Consider the following 21,435-nt stretch of genomic DNA (forward strand, 5'->3'; position numbering starts at 1 on the left):
CAGTTGAGAGGGTTGGATTATGAGGAGAGACCGAGTAGACTGGCATTATACTCATTGGAATTCAGAAGAATGAGGGGAGATCTTATAGAAACATAGAAGATTACGAAGGGAATAGATAAGGTGGAGGCAGGGAGGTTGTTTCCGCTAGCAGGTGAAACTAGGACTAGAGGGCACTGCCTCAAAATAAAGGGAAGTAGATGTAGGACTGAGGTCAGGAGGAACTTCTTCATCCAAGGGGTTGCGAATCTGTGGAATTCCCTGCCCAGTGAAGCAGTTGAAGCTACCTTGCTGAATGTTTTTAAGGCAAGGCTGGATAAATTTTCGAACAGTAAATGAATTCAGGGTTATGGTGAGTGGGCGGGTAAGTGGAGCTGAATCTCAAAAAGATCAGCCACAATCTTATTAAATGGCGGGGCAGGCTCGAGGGGCCTGATGGCCCACTCCTGCTCCTAGTTCTCATGTTCTTATGTTCTCAGAGTTTGAAGTTCTATATGAGCTTCAACTCAGAAGAGTACAGAACCTTGACCATGTTCATTATGCTTTCAGATCAGTGCCAGTTTGTAGTTTCTCTTGCTCCAATGGCTGCTGAGGACAGCTAAAGTTTACTCTTGAGTTTATTGTGTTTATATGATTTTAAATTGTGTTCAATAAATTAGTAATCAAGTAATTCTCAATTAGCAACTGTCACAACTTCCTGTTGCACAAAACAAAACTTTTTGAGAATTTAACTTTTTTAAACAGCACAGTTCCACATGTACACCAAGAATAGCACAGCTCAAGACTGTTTGGAGTGCAAACTTAAATTGTATGCTCAAGTCTTTGGAATGGGGCAAAAACTAAACATTTTCATTTGAGGCCAAAACGTTACCTGCTAGGCTAGGTTGTGAAATGAAGATAGTTTATGTTATAGCTTAGAATATGAATTTTCTTTCCTAAACCACCTCTTCTTCTGAAAGTATTAATTTACACAAATTTCCTTGAATGTTTAAAGAATACGTTTCATGATTTCTAATTTATTACTCAAGATGCAGAACAATATATATAAAATACTATAGATGCTGGAAATCTGAAACAAACAGAGAATGCTGAAGAACTCAGCAGGTCTGGCAATATCTGTGGAGTAAAACAGCGTTGCGGTTTCAAGCCCGGTACAACTTTTCTTCAATTGTTACAAAACAATATATGATGGAAGAAGAAGTTAAGGTAAATAACCAAACAGTGCTGTAGTCCAATACATTGTACTAAAGCTGTGAGCAAACATGCAGTACAAGCTCATTAATATAAAAGCATACCAGCAAAATCATCTCAACTCTGCTGCTACCCAGTGATTTCTTTTAGTTGGCTGCATATCCACGAATTTTAAAAAAAGTAGAACAGCACCTCATCTTCACCGTAGGCATCTATTAGACCATTAACATATTAAGTTTTTATGTGCTGATAAACAAAAACCAATCCCTTGAATAATCTGGAAAGTAAGGTGGAATCAAGATTCCTTTGGAGATAGTCAGAACTGAAGATGCTGGAGTCAGAGATAACACAGTGTGAAGCTGAAGAAACACAGCAGGCCAGGCAGCGTCAGAGAAGCAGGAAGGTTGATGTTTCAGGTTGGGACTCTTCTTCAGAAATTTCTGAAACCTGAAACGTCAACTTTCCTGCTCCTCCTCCTGCTGTGTTCCCCCAGCTCCACACTGTTATCAAGGTTCCTTTGTTTTGATTGGGGATTCATTTATGTTTTTGCTCTTTCAGATGTCGTTGTACATTGCAACCAATGGCAGGGAGAAGAATTGTTGCAGTCTACCCCAAGGAGCAAAATGATCAAGCTGGGACCTTGCTTACAGATTCAAATTGCTCAATGTAGGTGATGTGTTAGTAGTGAGAAAACAGGCATATTTGTACTTTGGGGCTGTCAAATGCAGCATATTGCACAGCATTTGACCAAACACTGGAGTATTTTTGCCAGAGAGCCCGATACTGAGATAGAAAAGCTTGAATGATTTATAAGCACCATCTGAACCTAGAGTATCTGCTGCCCCCACACTGCTGGAAGATGCTAGCACTGTCACCATCACTGATATTGAGCTGGAACTGGAAGCCAGCTCCAACTCCATCTAATATGTGGATGCATGGTACCACTGACAACCAAGGAAACGTTGCCATTCTCATTGCATTTGAAGTTCTGCTCAGTGCCCATTCTGCCACTTCACTCAGTTCCTCAGTTCCCTACTCACCCATTTACTCCTCCACTCTCCTTCACTCAGCATTCTCAGCTCCCACTTACTCCTCCACTCTCCTTCACTCAGCATCCTCAGCGCACCCATTCATTTCTCTGCTCTCCAGTTTCACTCAACATCCTCGGCTCCCTGCTCACCCTTTCTCTCTACCATTCTCCTTCACTCAGCTGCCTCAGCTCCCTGTTTGCCTGTTCACTCCTGTGCTCTCCTTCACTCAACATCCTCAGTTCCCTGCTCACCCATTCACTCCTCCGCTCTCCTTTCAACATCCTCAGCTCCCTGCTCACCCATTCACTCCGCAACTCTCCTTCACCCAGCATCCTCATCTCTCTGCTCATCCATTAACTCCTCCACTCTCCTTCACTTAGCATCCTCAGCTCCCTGCTCGCCCAATCACTCCTCTGCTTTCCAATTTCATTCAGCATGCTCAGCTCCCTGCTCGCCCATTCACTTCTCCCTCTTCGGTTTCACTCAGCACCCTCAGCTGCCCGCTCGCCTGTTCACTTCTTCATTGTCTGGTTTTGCTCAGCATCCTCAGCTCCCTGCTCACCTATTCACCCTTCCACTCTCCTTCACTCAGATTCATCAGCTCCCTGCTCACCCATTAACTCCTCCGCTCTTCAGTTTCACTCAGCATCCTGAGCTCCCTCCTCTCCTCCCCATTCTATTTGACTCCTCCACTCAGCTTCATTCTCCCACTCACCATTTCCCTTGATGTCTCAAATTCCTATTCAGTACCCCTCGGCCACCTCACATGCTAAATCCCTGGTTGACTCACTTCTAACCCTCACTGAGTGTCAAAACCACCTAACTCTCTCATTGCTTAAGACTGAACTGCAAGACAATACTAATCGAGGATTGGGAACATGAGCATCATGTGTTACAAATGGAGCAGTAAGCAACCTGCAATCCCGGATTTGAATTATTTTGAAATATTTGAAAAGAACACTGATTTAATATTCCTATTTTTTGATGCAGACACCTTGCTATGGCATTGCTGACAGTTACATCATATTCATTGTGGCTGCGTGGGTGTTGTCTGTGCTCCCTGCAGTTGCAGTGGCAGCAAATACAGCCTAATAGAAAGGGTAATTGCACCAAGCTGGGTGAAGCTTCCCAAAGTCAGTGCCATTGTTTGTGTGACTCAGGCTAATACGATAAAAACTCCATCATTTAAGGCTGCATTTCTGTCTCACAAGAAATCAAGGATTTTAAGGAGCAGATGGGACAGTGGAGGTGAAGTCCGAAGATCAACTGTTATCATACTGAATGGTGGAGCAAGCTAGAGAGACTTATGATCTACCCCGTTTCTATTTCTGTAATGCTATCGAATACTGATAATGAAACCTTACAGTCCTGTCTATAACCTTGATGTCAATCCAATAATTTGTGATTTAGTCTGTTGAATTCCTGGTGGATTAATCCATTTTACAGGTAATATTTTGGCAAGGGTAAGAACGTGAAAATTAAGGATCAATAAATGTAATTGTTATTCAGATAGAGTTCAGGGTGAGTGGCACAAGCTGTTAGTCAGGTTAAGATCCAGGATGAGTTCTAATGTAGAGACTGAGATTAGAATGAGACCAGATGCTGAGATTGGAAATTAAGGAGAGTCTGGGTGTCAAGATTGGCGTTTAGAACACATCTGGGTATAGGTTGGGTGTAATGTATGGTTTAGGATAAAGCTGGGTTTTGAGACAGGGATCCATTACCAGTCTGGATGTTAACACTGAGGTTCAGAGCACTCATGGATATTGAGACAGGAATTTAGGGTCTAGGTATTGAAGGTGGGTTTTCAGCATCTTTCTGGTTGTCGAGATTAGGGTTCAGGAAATCTTAAAATTATGATCATGATTCGGGTGCACAGTTATAATTGTTTATTGAGATTCTGAATCAAATTAAAATTTGTTCAGGTTATCCTCATACATTGCTTTTGAAGGCACTGGTTGACTGATGACATCCAAATTAAAAACACTGGATTGAGTTACACAACCCAGAAGTCGTTTGCAAACTCCCAATGACTGTTAGCAAAATCGGGGTTGTAATGTTCAACAGAAGCTCTGTTCTGTCAGTTTGACCCCTAATCCTTGTAATATGATCTAACTGTTTCCAATTAATCCTAGTACTAGTGGTTCAAGATTGGTTTCAGTTTAATTGTGAAGCTTTATCATGTTAATTTTGTGTGTTAGATATTTATGTATAAGCTAACTTTTCCTAATGTTTTATCTCTAAAGGGTCCCAAACTGTGAACACAGGGATATTGAAGGAGCTCGTAGCATATATTTCAGCTCAGCACTCCCACCTTTTGACTGTGGAGCCCACAACCTATCAGTGCCTCAGGTCCATGCAATATGTGAACATTAGTGAACTGCAACCAGGCATGGTGGTACATGCACGACTCAAAGTTGTCCTCATCACTGTGATGTCAGGTCTGTGCCCTCTGATTTTTCCCATTTCTTTTTCTGATGTTAGCTTCCTTTCTCTCCTGATCGAGAACGAGGTCCACATTCTACAGACACTTCTGCCTCCTACCCAAGAACCTAACTCAAAGCAACTAAGACTTATACATGGGCACTAGGGAGTTTAGCAAGATGCTTACCTGTGGATATCATTATACATTGTCTTCTCCAAACAGCACTAAGCAGTGTAAATTCAGGTATTTCAACCTTCTGAAGCTAATTCTAATCTGAGAGGCAACTAATTCAGCATAGACTGGAAAACAGTCATTGCTGATTTGTCAAACATTTTAGACATTAGACCTCTGTCCAGGTAATCTATTCTAATACCTCCTTATGTGCCTTGCTGTCAAGATTCTTTTAGCATTCACTCCTGAAAGTTATTTGGAACATCTTGCTGCATTAAAAAGGTATAACATAAATTCATATTGTTGTTGTTGATTTCCTTAACAAGTGATTGGTCTGTTGTTTTATGACATGCCTACCCTATCAATGGTTGGCTACCATGTGATATTCAGAGCAAAAGTTTTTTTTAAAACCCTTATCATGGCAAAGTCAGAAATCACACGACACCAGGTTACAGTCCAACAGGTTTATTAGAAAATAAAAGCTTTTTTTGAAGACTGAGGCTTTGAAAGCTCGTGTTTTCAAATAAACCTGTTGGACTGTCACCTAGTGGTATGTGATTTCTGACTTTTTGTGCACACTCCAGTCCAACACCAGCAGTTCCACATCATGGCTATCATGGTGAAGAACATCACTGCTGGAGAATAGAACACTGATAAAGAACAACAACTTGCATTCGTATAGCTGTTTTACTTAGTTTATTTTCCTGAGGAGCTGCGCAAGAGTGTTATCAGAAAAAATACAACATTTAAGGAAATACTAGCACAAGTGGCAAGACATTTGATCAAAAAGATAGATGTTAAGGGAATGACCTAAAGAAAAACTTGAGACTTAAGAAAATTCCAGCTAACTGAAGTCATGGCTTCTAATGGAGTGGCCAAAGGTAATAGGAGATGCACAAGAGACCATTCCCTGATTCTATAGTTAACTCTTAAATCAACATCATTCTGTGATCCTGTATTAGGAGATGCACAAGAGACCATTCCCTGATTCTGTAGTTAACTCTTAAATCAACATCATTCTGTGATCTTTCAAACAGACTACCAGGTCATTGTCATATTGCTGCTAGTGGCTTGCTGTTTTGGTTCCCTACTAGAGTGTGTAACCTACATAAAAGAACAAAACGTCAGAGTGTGGAAAGTTTATGGAGGACAGGAGCCAGGAAAGATTAGGGACATGCAAATAATCTGAATCAGCCAGATTTACCATCTCTGAATGCTACTCAGTGACTCAACTACAAATTTTCTGTTTGTCCAATATCATTTGATATCTGAACATGGGTCATTAACAAACAGTTTCAAACACTTACATTATTTGGTGGTTCTGTTCAGTGAAGTAGTTGTGTGTTACTGCAGCTGTGTGGTGCACTGTATAATGTATCATTACCTCACTGCAGAGAACACCTACACATACCGTGGAAAGAAACAACAGAAGATAGTGCTGAGTGTGGAGCAAGTCAAAGGTCACCCAAGCACCTTGACGCTTTGGGGAAGTAAGATTGGCTGGCACTCTCGGATTCAAAAGAAATTGGGTAAGAAAAGCACAGAATCTAAATTAGGGAGTGACAAAGGAAGAATGTTGGACCACGTATGGAATCACTGAGGGAGTATTTAGATAGATAGTGTGTGCAAGAAATTACCAAGGTTAAATGATTGAAAGTGTCTGTAAGGAGTGACTGAGGGAGAATGATAGACTGTGTTTAAGGAGTAACAGAAGGAAATTAATGGAGCGTGCGCGTTTGGAGTGACGGGGAAGTTCATTAAGGCCATCTCAGGTGTAGTGAGGGATGGATCTGTGAATGCACTTCACGTAATGAAGGACGGTTTTGGTAAGGAGTGATAGAACATAGAACAGTACAGCACAGAACAGGCCCTTCAGCCCACAATGTTGTGCCGACCATTGATCCTCATGTATGCACCCTCAAATTTCTGTGACCATATGCATGTCCAGCAGTCTCTTAAATGACCCCAATGACCTTGCTTCCACAACTGCTGCTGGCAACGCATTCCATGCTCTCACAACTCTCTATTGTCCAAAACCTACTTCATTATCTACCTGCCCAATCTAATAGCAACTAAATGCTAGCCTGATTCTATCACTTGCCACAACTGGAAGAACTCGCCACTGGCCATACATTTTGGAATGGACTGACATTCCTGTTGACAGTACCAGTACCATCTTTAGAAGATTTTTGTACACCCGAACATGCACTGACAGACCCAAACTACCCTGCACAGTTTGTGATGTTTTCCCATGGCAAATGTCAAAGCAGAGAAGGGGAAGTTTCGACCAACTTTCAGGACAGGTGACTGATAGTTCTTTTCCACGGGATGGTGCAAAGGAGTGCCATCCTCTTCCTCCAGGACTGCCAAAGAAGACCACGATGCCAGGCCTTGCCAACCTGGTCCTACGTTGCCACACAAGTCAGTGCAATCTCAGCCATCTGGAGAATACCCTGCACTGTAAGAAGAAGGTCATAGACCTTCTTGAATCAGGGTAAAAAATTGCTGCTGTGTAAAGATCATTCATAGAGAGCCTATTTTCCTTGCAAATTTTCTTCCAATAATTCTGAAGCTGCAAGTACACAGACTTGCTGAACCTTGTCTTCATAAAGTGTAACTGCACAAGCCACTGGCATTTGACCAAGTCCAGTATTCGTGGCTGAATTTTCCAATCAATAAGTTGCACTAACTAACCCTGGCACAGATCAGTTCACTCAGACTGGACATTGTCCCTGTGATTTCCAGTTCTGGTTAGACAGTGCTACATTTCTACTGTCACTATCCAGTTAATGTGTTAGCTTCTATTTACCATTGTATTGATTCTTTGCATTCTTTGGTGTTTCAGGTCATGTTTGGGACTTCCAAAATCTGCTTGTCTTTCAAAATTCCATCACTGGAGACCTAGAACTTCACACCACACCTTGGTCATCCTGTGAGTGCCTTTTTGATGATGATGAAAGAGCCATTGAATTCAGGAACAAATACCAATCCAGTGAGGCAGCATCTATTAAAGTAATGGACCTTTCCACCCTGCTACACTCTAGGTATTCAGGTGCGTACGTAGCCATTTAATGTACGACAGTATCGTAACCAAGGGTCACTGAATGACAACTTTTGGCTAAGAGTGAGGTTAAACATTTTTTAAATGACAATTATCACTTCAATTTTTCCCCTACCTTGTTTCAGGCACCTTGCCCAACATAACTCATTTTTGTGTGTAGGCGCATAACATGAAAATCAATAATATTCTCAACCCTCACCCTGGGGTTCTGACAAAAAGCATCTTGAATTTATGTACCATCTTTGACAATGTCACAATGTCCCAAAGTATTTTACAATGAATGAAACCACTCTTGTACTGTAGAAAGAATTGCAGCCAATTTGCGCTCAGTATTATTCAACTTAAAAGCAATGAAAATATCAGGAGTTAAAAGCTAGTCTAATAGGGTCATAGATTCATACAGCATGGAAGCAGATCCTTAAATCCAACTCATCTGTGCCAGCCAAGTTTCCCATACTAAACTAGTCCCAGTTGCCTGTGTTTGGCCAATATCCCTTTAAACCTTTCCTATTCGTGTACCTATCCAAGTTTATTTTAAATGTTGTATCTATGCCAGCACCTACCACTTCTTCTGACAGTTCATTATACATTAGAACCACTCTCTGTGTGAAAAAGTTGCCCCTCAGATCCCTTTAAATCTTTCTCCTTTCAACTTAAAAATACGCTCCGTAGTCTTGAACTCCCCCCACCTTAGAGAAAAGACTTTTGCTATTCACCTTATCTATGCCCCTCTTGGTTTTATAAACTTCTTAGGTCACCCCTCAACCTCCTACACTTCAGTGAAAAAATTCCAACCTCTCCTTATAACTCAAACCCTCCAGTCCCAGAAACATCTTCTTAAATCTTTTTTGAACCCTCTCCAATTTAATAATATCCTTCCTAATTGTGATCATTTAGCCATTTCAATTGTTGTAAATACCATATGGTTTACTAATGTCCTTTAGGAAACCAAATGTGCTATCCTTGCCATGTCTGACATACATATGATTCCAGATCCACTGAAATGTAGTTGACTTTTAACCATGCAAGCCACTTAGTTCAAGGGCAGTTGGGAATAGGCAGTAATAGGTCAGCAATGCCCATATCCCATGAACAAATTAAGAAAAAATCTTGCTTGTAAACCGAACTCTACAGACCAATTAGCCTAACATTTATAATAGGGAAAATGTTAGAATCCATTATTAAGGAGACAATTAGTATGACACTTCGGAAATCATAATGCAATCAGGCAGAGTTGGCATGGTTTTGTGAAAAGGAAACCATATTTGACAAGTTTTTTGGGGTCCTGTGAGAACACATAAGTTGGATGGCTAAAGAGGAGACAGCACATGTAGGACTTCTGGATTTCTAAAAGGTACTACATGAATTGTTACGGTATAAGATAAGAGTTCATGGATAATCTGCATGTGATTTGGTACTCTGGATACAGGATTGGCTTACTGACAGGAAGCAGAGAGTAGGGATAAATGCTCCTTGACTTCTTGCTGGCTGCATGTTTTCATAACATCAATCTCATGCCCTTGTCTTGCCAGTTCCTTTCCACCTTCTTTAAACATAGAAATTAGGAGCATTCAGCCCTTCAAGCCTGCTCTGCTTTTATGGTCATGGTTGATCTGTTGGTGTGTTTAATTTCACATACCCATTGACTCCTGATAACCTTGATTCCATTACCTAACAATAATCTGGCTCCTCTGCTTTAAAAATTTTCAGTAACTCCCACCTCTACCACCTTCAAAGATGGATTTCCAAAATATCTCAACTTTTAAGAGAAAGGTTTTTACTCATTAAAAGTCCTTAAAAAGCAAACGCTAATTTTAAAACTGCATCCCCTAGTCAGTTCTGAGGAAGGGTCACCGGACCCGAAACATTAACTCTGTTTTTCCTTCACAAATGCTGCCAGACCTGATGAGTTTTTCCAGCAATTTCTGTTTTGTTTTCTGATTTACAGCATCTGCAGTTCTTTCATCTTTTTATCCCCTAATCTGTACTCACTCACAAGAGGAAATATTATTCCCATGTCCATTTTCTCGAGACAGTTCAGGATCTTAAATTTTTTAATCAAATCATCCCTCAATATTCTAAACTCCAGTGAATACAAGTCCAGTCTGCCTAGCCTTTCTTCATGAAGTAATCTGCCAGTTCCAAATATCAATCTAGTAAACTTGCTCTGAACATTCTTGAACACATTTACATTCTACTTTAAATAGAAAGACCATACTGGACAGAATTATGGTTTCACTAAAACTCCAAATATCTGGAGGAGAGCGTCCTTGCATTTATGTCCAATTCTTCTCAATAATAAAAAGAATAACATTCCATTGCCCTTCGTAATTGCTTACTATTCAACACTGCAGTGTTTGTGACTCACACTAAAACACCTAGATATCTTTATACCTAGGAACTTTATTGTTATTCTCCAATTAGGTAATATTCTGCTTTTTTATTCTTCCTGCCAAGGTGAACAACTTCACATTATACTCCATCAGCCAGATTTCTGCCTATTCAGTCAAGTTATCTACATTGGGCTGCAGCACCCTTATGTCCTGTTTTCAACATATTTTCTAACCTATCTTGGTATCATCAGCAAATTTAGCTATCTTGCCTTCATTGATCTCATTTTTGTCATTGATGCAATTATAAGAAGTTGAGCTTAAGTACAGATAGCTGCGGACTCCTGTCATCACATCCTGTCAATCAGAAAAAAGAACACACATTTTTGCATGCTGTCTGTTTTCTGTCAGTCAGTCAATCTTCATTCCATGTTAGTATGTTACCTACTACATTCATGCTGTTCTACTTTGCATAGTGACTTTTTATATACCTTTTGGAAATCCAAGTACAGAATAACAGTGGGCTGTCCCATGTTTCAGAGACAGTAGGAATTGCAGATGCTGGAGAATCTGAGATAACAAGGTAGAGCTGGATGAACACAGCAGGTCAAGCAGCATCAGAAGAGCTGGAAAGCTGATGTTTCGGGTCTAGACCCTTCTTCAGAAATGGGGGAGGGGAAGGGGTTTCTGAAATAAATAGGGAGAGAGAGGGAGGTGGATTGAAGATGGAAAAAGGAGAAGATAGGTGGAAAGGAGACAGCCAGGTCAAAGAGGTGGGGGTGGAACCAGTACAGGTGAGTGCAAAGTATGGAGCTGGATGAACACAGCAGGCCAAGCAGCATCTCAAGAGCACAAAATCTGACGTTTCGGGCCTAGACCCTTCATCAGTGAGTGCAGATGGTGAGTTGGGCAGGGGGGAAATAGGTCAGTCTAGGGAGGACAGACAGGTCACGGGGGTGCGGATTGAGGTGGGAGGACGGGATAGGTGGGAGAAAGGACAGGTTAGGGAGACAAGGACAAGCTGGGCTGGTTTTGGGATGTGGTAGGGGGAGGGGAGACTTTGAAGCTTGTGAAGCCCACATTGATGCCGTTGGGCTGCAGGGTTCCCAAGTGAAATATGAGTTGCTGCTCCTGCAACCTTCAGATGGCATCACTGTGGCACTGCAGGAGGCCCAGAATGGACATGTCATCTCAGAAGTAGGAGGTGGAGTTGAAATGGTTCGCGACTGGGAGGTGCAGTTGTTTGTTGCGACCCGAGCGTAGGTGTTCTGCAAAGTGGTTCCCAAGCCTCTGCATGGTTTCCCCGATGTAGAGGAGGCCACATCGGGAACAGCGGATACAGTATACCACATTGGCAGATGTGCCCGTGAACATCTGCCTGTTGTGGAAAGTCTCCTTGGGGCCTGGGATGGGGATGAGGGGGGAGGTGTGGGGGCAGGTGTAGCATTTCCTGTGGTTGCAGGGAAAAGTGCAGGGTGTGGTTGGGCTGATAGGGAGTGTGGAGCAGACGACGGAGTCACAGAGAGAGTGCTCCCTCCAGAAAGCAGATAAGGGTGGGGAGGGAAAAATGTCTTTGATAGTGGGGTCAGATTGCAGATGGCTGAAGTGCTGGAGGATGATGGTTGGATCCAGAGGTTGGTAGGGTGGTATGTGAGGACAGGGGGCTCTTTTTTGGTTGTTATTGCAGGTACGGGATGTGAGGGATGAGTTGTGGGAGACACGGTCGAGGGCTTTCTCGACCACTGCGGGAGCGGTGGGGGTGGGAGGGGGGCAGCGGTGGTCGTGTGGTTGTGGTCCTTGAAAAATGAAGACATCTGAGATGTACAGGAGTGGAATGCCTCATCCTGGGAGCAGATGCGGTGGAGGTGAAGGAATTGGGAATAGGAGATGGCATTTTTGCAGGAAGGTGGGTGGGAGGAGGTGTATTCTAGGTAGATGTGGGAGTCAGTAGGCTTGAAATGGATATTGGTTTCCAGATAGTTGCCAGAGATGGAGACAGAGAGTCCAGGAAGGAGAGAGAGGTATCAGAGATGGTCTAGGCGAACTTAAGGTTGGGGTGGAAGGTGTTAGTGAAGTGGATGAACTGTTCAAGCTCCTCGTGGGAGCACGAGGCGGCACCAAAACAGAGATCGATGTAACGGAGGAAGAGGTGGTGGGATAGGGCCAGTGTATCTTCGGAAGAGGGATTGTTCCACGTATCCTACAAAGAAGCAGGCATAGCTTGGGCGTATGCGGGTACCCATGGCCATTCCCTTTTTCTGTAGGAAGTGGGATGAAATGAGAGAGAAATTGTTGAGGGTGAGGACGAGTTCAGCTAAGCAGATGAGAGTGTCAATGGAGGGGGACTGGTGGGGCCTGTTGGACAGGAAGAAGCAGAGGGCCTTTAGGCCATCTGCATGGGGAGTGCAGGTATATAGGGACTGGGCGTGAGAGGGGTGGAGAGGTTGAGGCGATTAATGTCTCGACTGACCGTTCATCCTCAGTGAGGGGGAGGTCTCGGGGGATGAAGCTCCACAGCCGCTGCCCACCATCGATGTCAGTGATGGGCGGAGTGATGTCGGCGTTGGTGGTGGGCGGAGGCTGTGGAGGCAGCAGGCAGAGTGACGGCGGCAGTGGGCAGAGTGGTGTTGGTGTTGGTGAGCGGCGGCTTTGGAGGCAGTGGGCAGAATGACATCGGCATCGGTGGTGGGTGGCGGCTGTGGAGCCACATCCCCCCCAAGGCCTCCCCCTTGCTGAGGACAAATGGTCTGTCCTCAATAAAGGGCTCACCTTTATACCCCTGCACCCACACATCAACGAATCCTGCTCATGCTTGGACAGTGAACAATTTTTCCGCCACCTCCGCTTGCGCGCTTCCTTCTTTAATCTTGAGCCTAACCATCCCTCTACTGATCACTTCTCCTGCCTCCAACACACTCTGTCCTCCTGGACACCACCCTCTCTCGACCTCTTCCAACTGCCATCGAGACATCAATCTCCTCAACCTCTCCACCCCTCTAGCCCACTCCAACCTGTCCCACACAGAATATGCAGCCTTTCACTCCCTCCACTCCAATCCCAATCTCGCCACAAAACCCACGGAAAAGGGAGGTGCAGTTGTGGTATGGCACACTGACCTCTACATCGCCGAGGCCAGATGCCAGCTCTCTGACACCTCCTCCTCCCGTCCCCTTGATCATGACCCCACCCCTGAGCACTAAAACATCATCTCCCAAACCATCCACAACCTCATCATTTCAGGTGACCTCCCACCTACAGCCTCCAACCTCATCGTTCCCCAACCCGCCACTGCCCGCTTCTATCTCCTTCCCAAAATCCACAAACCTTACTGCCTTGGTCGACCCATTGTCCTCACCTGCTCCTGCCCCACCGAACTTATCTCTACTTATCTCGACTCCATTTTCTCCCCATTGGTCCAGGAACCCCCCCCACCTACATCCGTTACACCACCCAGGCCCTCCACCTCCTCCAAAACCTCCGATTCCCCAGTCCACCACACCTCATCTTTAGAATGGACGCCCAGTCCCTATATCCTTGTATTCCCCATGCAGATGGCCTAAAGGCCCTCCGCTTCTCGACCAGTCCCCCACCACTGACACCCTTATCTGCTTGGCCAAACTCATCCTCACCCTCAACAACTTCTCTTTCAATTCCACCCACTTCCTACAGACAAAGGGGATGGCCATGGGTACCTGCATGGGCCCAAGCTGTGCCTCCTTCATTGTAGGATACTTGGAACAATCCCCCTTCCGAAGCTACACTGGCTCTGTTCCCCACTTCTTCCTCCGTTACATTGATGACTCTATTGGTGCCGTCTTGTGCTGCCACGAGGAGCTCAAACAGTTCATCCACTTCACTAACACCTTCCACCCAAACCTTAAGTTCACCTGGACCATCTCTGTTACCTTTCTCTTCTTCCTGGACCTCTCTGTTTCCATCTTTGGCAACAACCTGGAAACCAATATCCATTTCAAGCCTATTGACTCCCACAGCTACCTAGAATGCACCTCAGCCCACCCACCATCCTGCAAAAATGCCATCCCCTATTTCCAATTCCTTCACCTCTGCCACATCTGCTCCTGGGATGAGGCATTCCACTCCCAGACATTCCAGATGTCCTCGTTTTTCAAGGACCGCAGCTTCCCACCGACAGCGGTCGAAAACACCTCGCCCACGTCTCCCACATTTCCCGCAACTCATCCCTCACGCGCCCTCCCCACAATAATAATCAAAACAGGATCCCCCTGGTCCTCACGTACCACCCCCGCAACGTCCAGATCCAACGCATCATCGCCTGGTGCTTCCACTATCTGCAATCTGACCCCTCTACCAAAGACATGTTTCCCTCCCCACCCTTATCTGCTTTTTGAGGGGACCGCTTTCTCCGTGACTCCCTCATCCGGTCCACACTCCCCACTGCTCCTGGCACTTTTCGCTGCAACCACAGAAAGTGCTGCACCTCACCCCTCACCCCCATCCCAGGCTGTATCCGCTGTTCACGATGTGGCCTCCTCTATATTGGGGAAACCAAGCGGAGCCTTGGGGACCACTTTGTGGAAGACCTACACTCGGTTCGCAACAAACAAATGCACCTCCCAGTCGCGAACCATTTCAACTCACCCTCCCATTCCTCAGACAACATGTCCATGTTGGGCCTCCTGCACACCGATGTCACCTGAAGGTTGCAGGAACAGCACCTCATATTTCGCTTGGGAACCCTGCAGCCCAATGGTATCAATGTGGGCTTCACAAGCTTCAAAGTCTCCCCTCCTCTGACTGCATCCCAAAACTAGCCCAGCTTGTCCCCACCTCCCTAACCTGTCCTTTCTCCCACCTATCCCCTCCTCCCACCTCATTCCCCACCCCCATCTCCTACCTACCAGCCTGATCCCACCCCCTTGACCTGTCCGTCCTCCCTGGACTGACCTATCCCCCCAAATTCCCACCTACATTCACCTTTATTGGCTCCACCTCCACCTCTTTGACCTGTCTGACTTCTTTCTACCTTTTTTCTCCTTTATCCATCTTCTATCCGCCTCCCCCTCTCTCCCTATTTATTTCAGGATTCCCTTCCCCTCCCCCACTTCTGAACAAGGGTCTAGACGTGAAACGTCAGCTTTCCTGCTCCTCTGATGCTGCCTGGCCTGCTGTGTTCATCCAGCTCTACACCTTGTTATCTCAGGCTCTCCCTTGCTACTCTTTTAAAGAGCTCAAACAAGTTGGTTAAACATGAATTGCTTTTCAAATATATCCCCTAATGAAGCAGGGAGCATTGCGGAACACAGGAGATTATAGGCCAATCATCTTGACATGTATCTCAGGTAAAGTGTTAGAATCGATCATTTAGGAGGGCATAATTGGGCATTTTGAAAATCTCAAGGAAATTGAGAGCATGAGCATGGTATTTGAAAGGGAAATCATGTTTAACCAATTTATTTAGCATACTAGCATAGACAGGAGATTGATCAGCAGAAAATAGTAGGCAGAAATCAACCTTTGTCTAACTGGCAGAATGTGACGAGTGGAGTCACACAATCGTCTATGCTGGGGCATTATCTTTTTTTCTAATTTCATTTGTGGGACATTGGCATTGCTAGCAGGCCAACCTGTATTGCCTGTTCCATGTTGCCGTTGAGTAGGTGGTGATGAGATGCCTTCTTGAACTGCCTCAGCCCATGTGCTGTATATAGTCCAACAATGTTGTTATGACAGAATTTTGACCCAACATATTGAAGAAGAACCAACATATTTCAAATCAGTATGGTGAGTAGTTTGGAGGGAGGTGCCAGGTGATGATGTTCCCATGTATCTGCTGTCCTTGCTGCTACTGTGTGTCACCGGTGGAAGGAGTAGATGTTTGTGGATGGGGTGCCAACCAAATGGGCTGCTTTGTTCTGGATGGTGTCAACCTTCTTGAGTGTTGTTGGTAGCTCCATCCAGGCAAGTAGGAAGTATTCTATCACACTCCTGACCAATGATGTATAGTTGGTGGAGATGCTTTGGGGAGTTAGTTAATGAGTTATTCGCTGCAGTATTCCTAGGATGTGCTGTTGTAGCCATTGTATTTACATGGTTAGTCCAGTTCAGTTTCTGGACTTGTGTGAAAAAAGCGAAGACATGGTAACTAAATTTGCAGATGACACCAAAATAGATACAAGCATGTTGTGATGAAGAGAGGTGGTTGCAAATGAATATAGCTAGGTTGAGTGAATGGTCACCCTTTTAGGACGGAGATGAGTTTTTTTCCCTCCATTTGGATCTGTATCTCAGGAGAGAGTGGAGGCTGGATCATTCAAAATTTTTAAGGCAGATGTAGATAAATTCTTGTTAGGCAGGAGTTTTAAAGGTATGGGGAGTAGATAGAAGTGTGGAATTCAGAATACAAACAGATCAGTTATGATCTCATGTGGTAGAGCAGGCTTGAGTTTCCAAATGGTCTGCTACTATTTTGTATGTTCATATGTAATTTTGACACAGGATTTGCAACATTATCAGTGATGTAGAATATTCCAAATATTCACACATGTTTACGTGAAAACATTTCTCATCATCTCCATTTCAGTTGATTTGCCTTTTGTCCTGAGATTGTGCCTCTTTGTTCTGGATTCCCTAGCTGGGAGAAACAACATCTCAGCATCCACCCTGTCAGGTCCCATCATAATTTGGAGTATTTCAATAAGATTACCTTTCATTTTTCTGAACACTAAAGAATGTAGATCCAATTTACTCAGCTCCTTAGCACAGGGCAACCAATTCATACAAGAGACCAATCTAATAAACCTTTGTTATGTTGTCTCCATTACAAGGCTATCCTTCCTGAGATACACATATCCAAACTGCTATCTGTTTTTGAGAGCATATCTGGAATAAAGCTCCTTACAGCTGTGGCAAAACTTCTTTATTCTAGTGCATTGCACCCCTTGTAGTAAAAGCCAACATTCCATTTGCTTACTTAACTCTTTGCTCTACCTGTATGCTAACTCGTTGTGTTTCTACCGTGATAACATGTATACTTCACTGAACATTAACACACATAAGTATACACTTTCTAAAAAAAATTGTGCTTTTCTATTCATGTGGTCAAAGTGGCCCTTCTCACATTATGCTCCATCAACAAATGGACCTCATTGCCCATTCATTTAACCTGTTTTATCTTTTTGCAATTTCTTTGTGCCCTATTTGCACCTTGTATTTCCACCTAGATTTGGACAGTTAACAAACATTTCTGTGCAGTCATAAATTTAGATTATAAAAAGTTGAGGCCCAGCATTAATCCTTGCAGCATTCCACAAATTACCTGAAAATGGTCCAGTTATCCTTACGTTTTGTTTCCAATCTTTGACTTAATTCTGTCTCCATGCTAATCTATTACTCCCTAATCCAGGAACTCTTCTGTATTGATCTTTTATATGGCACCTTAGTGAATGTCTTTTGAAAATCCTTGTATATTACATAGTTGGTTCTACTTCATCCACCTTACTAGTTACAGTAATAAACTTATCAAACAGGATTTCCCTTTTGGAAAACTACATTGACTTGTTCTAACCATGCAATGCTTTTCTAATTGTATTGTTAAGTTTTTCTTAATTGTAGATTCCAACATTTTCCTAATGGCTGATTATGATTCCAGTCTAGTTATCTTCACTACTTCTCTCTTTTCAGGAAATGTTCAATTGAAGACCCATATAGTAGCAATGCAGTGGAATGCCCATTCAACCCATATTCCCCTGTTCAAAATAGATGTGTTTACTCCAATGGAGGCAATCTTTGACTCATTAATTCACTTTACATACTCTGGCTGTGGAAGCTGTGCCTCTGAACTGGGATTTGATGAAAATGGTATCTACCAGCAGTGTATTCCATGCCTACCAAATAGCACTGTGAAAATCTTTTACAGGTAAGAATTCTGTCAAATATCATCTCCAAAAGCTCCCACATCACATTAGAACATAGTAATCGTAATAAAAGATGTGTTGCAAAGCACTAAATTGGTGATGCATAAATTCAAAACCTACAAGAAGAAGCAGCACAGATTATTGTGAACAATGTACATTAGGCCATTTAAAGCTAGACCATGAGGATAAACTAATAATACATTCAAGAATTTATTTCCTCAGTATTGGGAATACATACCCCTTGTGAAGGAGGCAGGAAGAAATGGAAGGATTTGGATAATTTTGCAGATTTCTTGCAATAGAAAGTAGTGCATTATAGTTCACTGACTGTTTACAAAAGGTTGGATGACTTCATGGAGAGAAAGCAAGCAAACTTTTAAGAGACATAAGAAATGGTTATTTTGCTGGGCAAACTGGTTAGAAGAGGCTTTGTGCTGAAGAATGCCTAGAGGACTGGGGTTGCTGGTTTTCCAGTGTCAGGGAATCTGGTACGGTCAAACAGGAATTCTAACTGACTTTGATGTGGACTCAAGTCTGACTTGGTGATCTCATCAGTCCTACTGCTGTTAGCATTTCAATCTCATTGACAAGAAATGGATGGACTGTGAGAAATGTTCCCATTCTTTTCTTCTTAAATTTGGGCTCCTGGACCACTGAGTGTTTTCTCTTCTCATTTTTCATAAAACCTATATAATTTCGGCAGAGCTGAATCATCTTTCCATTCATATGAAGGTTTGTGTTTGGTTTCATACAATCATACAGTACAGAAGACCCATGGAATCTGCACTGCCAAAGCTACTCCAAAGGGATGAAGGGGTTGTACTTTAATTCCACATGGGAGCTCAGTTGTTACCATTTACTGTAAGAGTAAGCTTGCTTCCATAAATGAGTTTCTTTTGAGTTAACTACAGAGGCTTGTGGAGACTTATTTTAATATGAATAATAATACAAAAGAGAAACAAGTTAACCATTTTGATGACCGAATAAAATATTTACGCTTGATACAATATGGTTGATGAAGCACTTAGGCTTGTTTACCTGAGCACTTCTTCCATTAGAGTTGTGGGAATGTGAAATTAGTTTATCCTCATGCTGTGAAAGGAGTCTTGTTTGGACATGGCATAATAAACATTGGCGAAGATCTATGAGGCCAAGTGGTCTGTTCATGTATTGTAATTTACTTACAGTTCTATTTATTGTGGCAACCAAGGTTCTTTATATTTCTTCATTCTGTTTGCAGAAATGGTGAGATAATTGGACCAAAAGTGAGTCTTTTGAAATAGTCTTGCCATAAACCAGCAAGTTTGTGCCGAATTATCTGGAAATCAGGTCAATTACATCAGAATCCTCCAATTATCCATCAATAGACCAGTGGTATTTGAAGAGATGAGCATTTATAATGCCATAGGTTGCCATATTCCAAATGTGGCCAAATTGACTTACGATTGCTGACTAGGCTGTATAGTGAAAGCCTGCCTATTAGTGCAAAGGAACTGTTTGGGAATCCAGGCCATTGAAACTCTGGCATATTCCATTGTACTCATTCCCAGCCTCTCAATTCACATCATGAAGGGCTCCTATTTTGATTTGATGTAGTAGGCTGATGATTTCCAAAAAAATTTGAATTCTTAGTGACTGACTTAAAGGAATCACACAAGAAGATTTCAGTTTTCAGATATTCAAACAAAAAGTAATACCAACTATTCTTTACTTGCAAAACAGAAAAGGTTATAAACTACAGAAAGATTACTCACATTAATGTCTGAAAATGATCAGTAACCTCATGTGTGGAAATATTTTAGAGTGCATTTTCTCCAGCTCTCTATAGTTTCATGCCCCCAGGTTTTCCAAGTCATAATATCCAGCAACTTCAAAGACCCTGTCCCTCAGTCCTCTGAAAATTTCCAAGCTGGCTTTCAGGTGTATGGCCTACTCAAGTTATTTTTTCTCCCAGCCTCACCAAGCTTCCAGAATCCTTAAATTGTTGTGGATTCCTTGTATTCAACCAGTGGACAAGCTTTCTCCAGAATTCTACCAAATCGCTAGTAGAGAAAACATATTTTTCCCTCTGCAAATTTCACCATCTGCTGTTCTTTCTCTGTGTTTTTCTCTCTCTGTATCCATGTGCAAAGTCTCTAAAACAGAAAGTGTGCTTCTGCCTTTGTTTTCACATGTTAAAATCTAACACATGCATTTTGGTAACATATGACCTGAGTACCCAATCCCAGTGCCAACAAAACCATATAATATGCTTGTCTTTTCACATGCCTCTTCATTACATCATTTTACCTCGAATTGAGGATGCAGTCCAAAACACATTCATGTATAACCACAGACTGTTACATTAGATTGTACTGATAGTTACCAAAATTAACAGTGCACTTAGCCAGAAGAGATATCAGAAGATTCGTGCACATTTCCAGTCAGTCAGCAGGAAACAATAAGGTGGCTTGAACTGTCAACTTGACATTACGTGAATGTTGACTTGCTCTCTGAGCTGGTAGGTTTATTGCAGACGTTTCATCACCATACTAGGTAATATCATCAATGGGCCTCTGGTGAAATGTTGATGTTTTATCCTGCTTGTCATTTATAGACAATAGACAATAGGTTCTGGAGTAGGCCATTCGGCCCTTCAAGCCAGTACCACCATTCATTATGATCATGGCTGATCATCCACAATCAGTATCCTGTTCCCCATAACCCTTGATTCCACTATCTTTAAGAGCTCTATCTATTTCTTTCTTGAAACTATCCAGAGACTTGGCCTCCACTGCCTTCTGGGGCAGAGCATTCCATATATCCACCACTCTCTGGGTGAAGAAGTTTTTCCTCAACTCTGTTCTAAATGGCCTACCCCTTATTTTTAAACTGTGTCCTCTTGTTCTGGACTCACCCATCAGCGGAAACATGCTTCCTGCCTCCAGAGTGTCCAATCCCTTAATAATCTTATACGCCTCAAGCAGATCCCCTCTCGTCCTTCTGAACTCACATGTATACAAGCCCAGTCGCTCCAATCTTTCAACATATGATAGTCCCGCCATTCTGGGAATTGACCTCGTGTTCCTACACTGCACTTCCTCAATAGCAAGAATGTCCTTCCTCAAATTTGGAGACCAAAACTGCACACAATATTCCAGGTGCGGTCTCACCAGGGCCCTGTACAGCTGCAGAAGGACCTCTTTGCTCCTATACTCAATTCCTCTAGTTATGGAGGCCAGTGTGCTATTAGCTTTCTTCACTGCCTGCTGTACGTGCATGTTTGCTTTCATTGACTGATGTACAAGAACACCCAGATCTCGTTGTACTTCCCCTTTACCTAACTTGACTGCAG

The 21,435-nt window shown here is 43.1% G+C and overlaps 1 protein-coding gene across 5 annotated transcripts in view; it reads left to right on the forward strand.

The window, feature by feature from the left end:
• Positions 1-21,435, forward strand: part of shld2 (shieldin complex subunit 2) — an 87,334-nt gene that overhangs the window by 57,963 nt on the left and 7,936 nt on the right. For all 5 annotated transcript variants that reach the window (XM_059640289.1, XM_048563483.2, XM_059640291.1 and 2 more), the window contains 5 exons: positions 1,747-1,854; positions 4,466-4,660; positions 6,210-6,344; positions 7,661-7,867; positions 17,869-18,103. In XM_059640289.1, the coding sequence (XP_059496272.1) occupies positions 1,747-1,854; positions 4,466-4,660; positions 6,210-6,344; positions 7,661-7,867; positions 17,869-18,103 (880 nt within the window). The remainder of the gene's footprint in view (positions 1-1,746; positions 1,855-4,465; positions 4,661-6,209; positions 6,345-7,660; positions 7,868-17,868; positions 18,104-21,435) is intronic.

The sequence above is a fragment of the Stegostoma tigrinum genome, chromosome 37 (genome assembly GCF_030684315.1).
Source record: "Stegostoma tigrinum isolate sSteTig4 chromosome 37, sSteTig4.hap1, whole genome shotgun sequence".
Taxonomy (NCBI): Eukaryota; Metazoa; Chordata; class Chondrichthyes; order Orectolobiformes; family Stegostomatidae; genus Stegostoma; species Stegostoma tigrinum.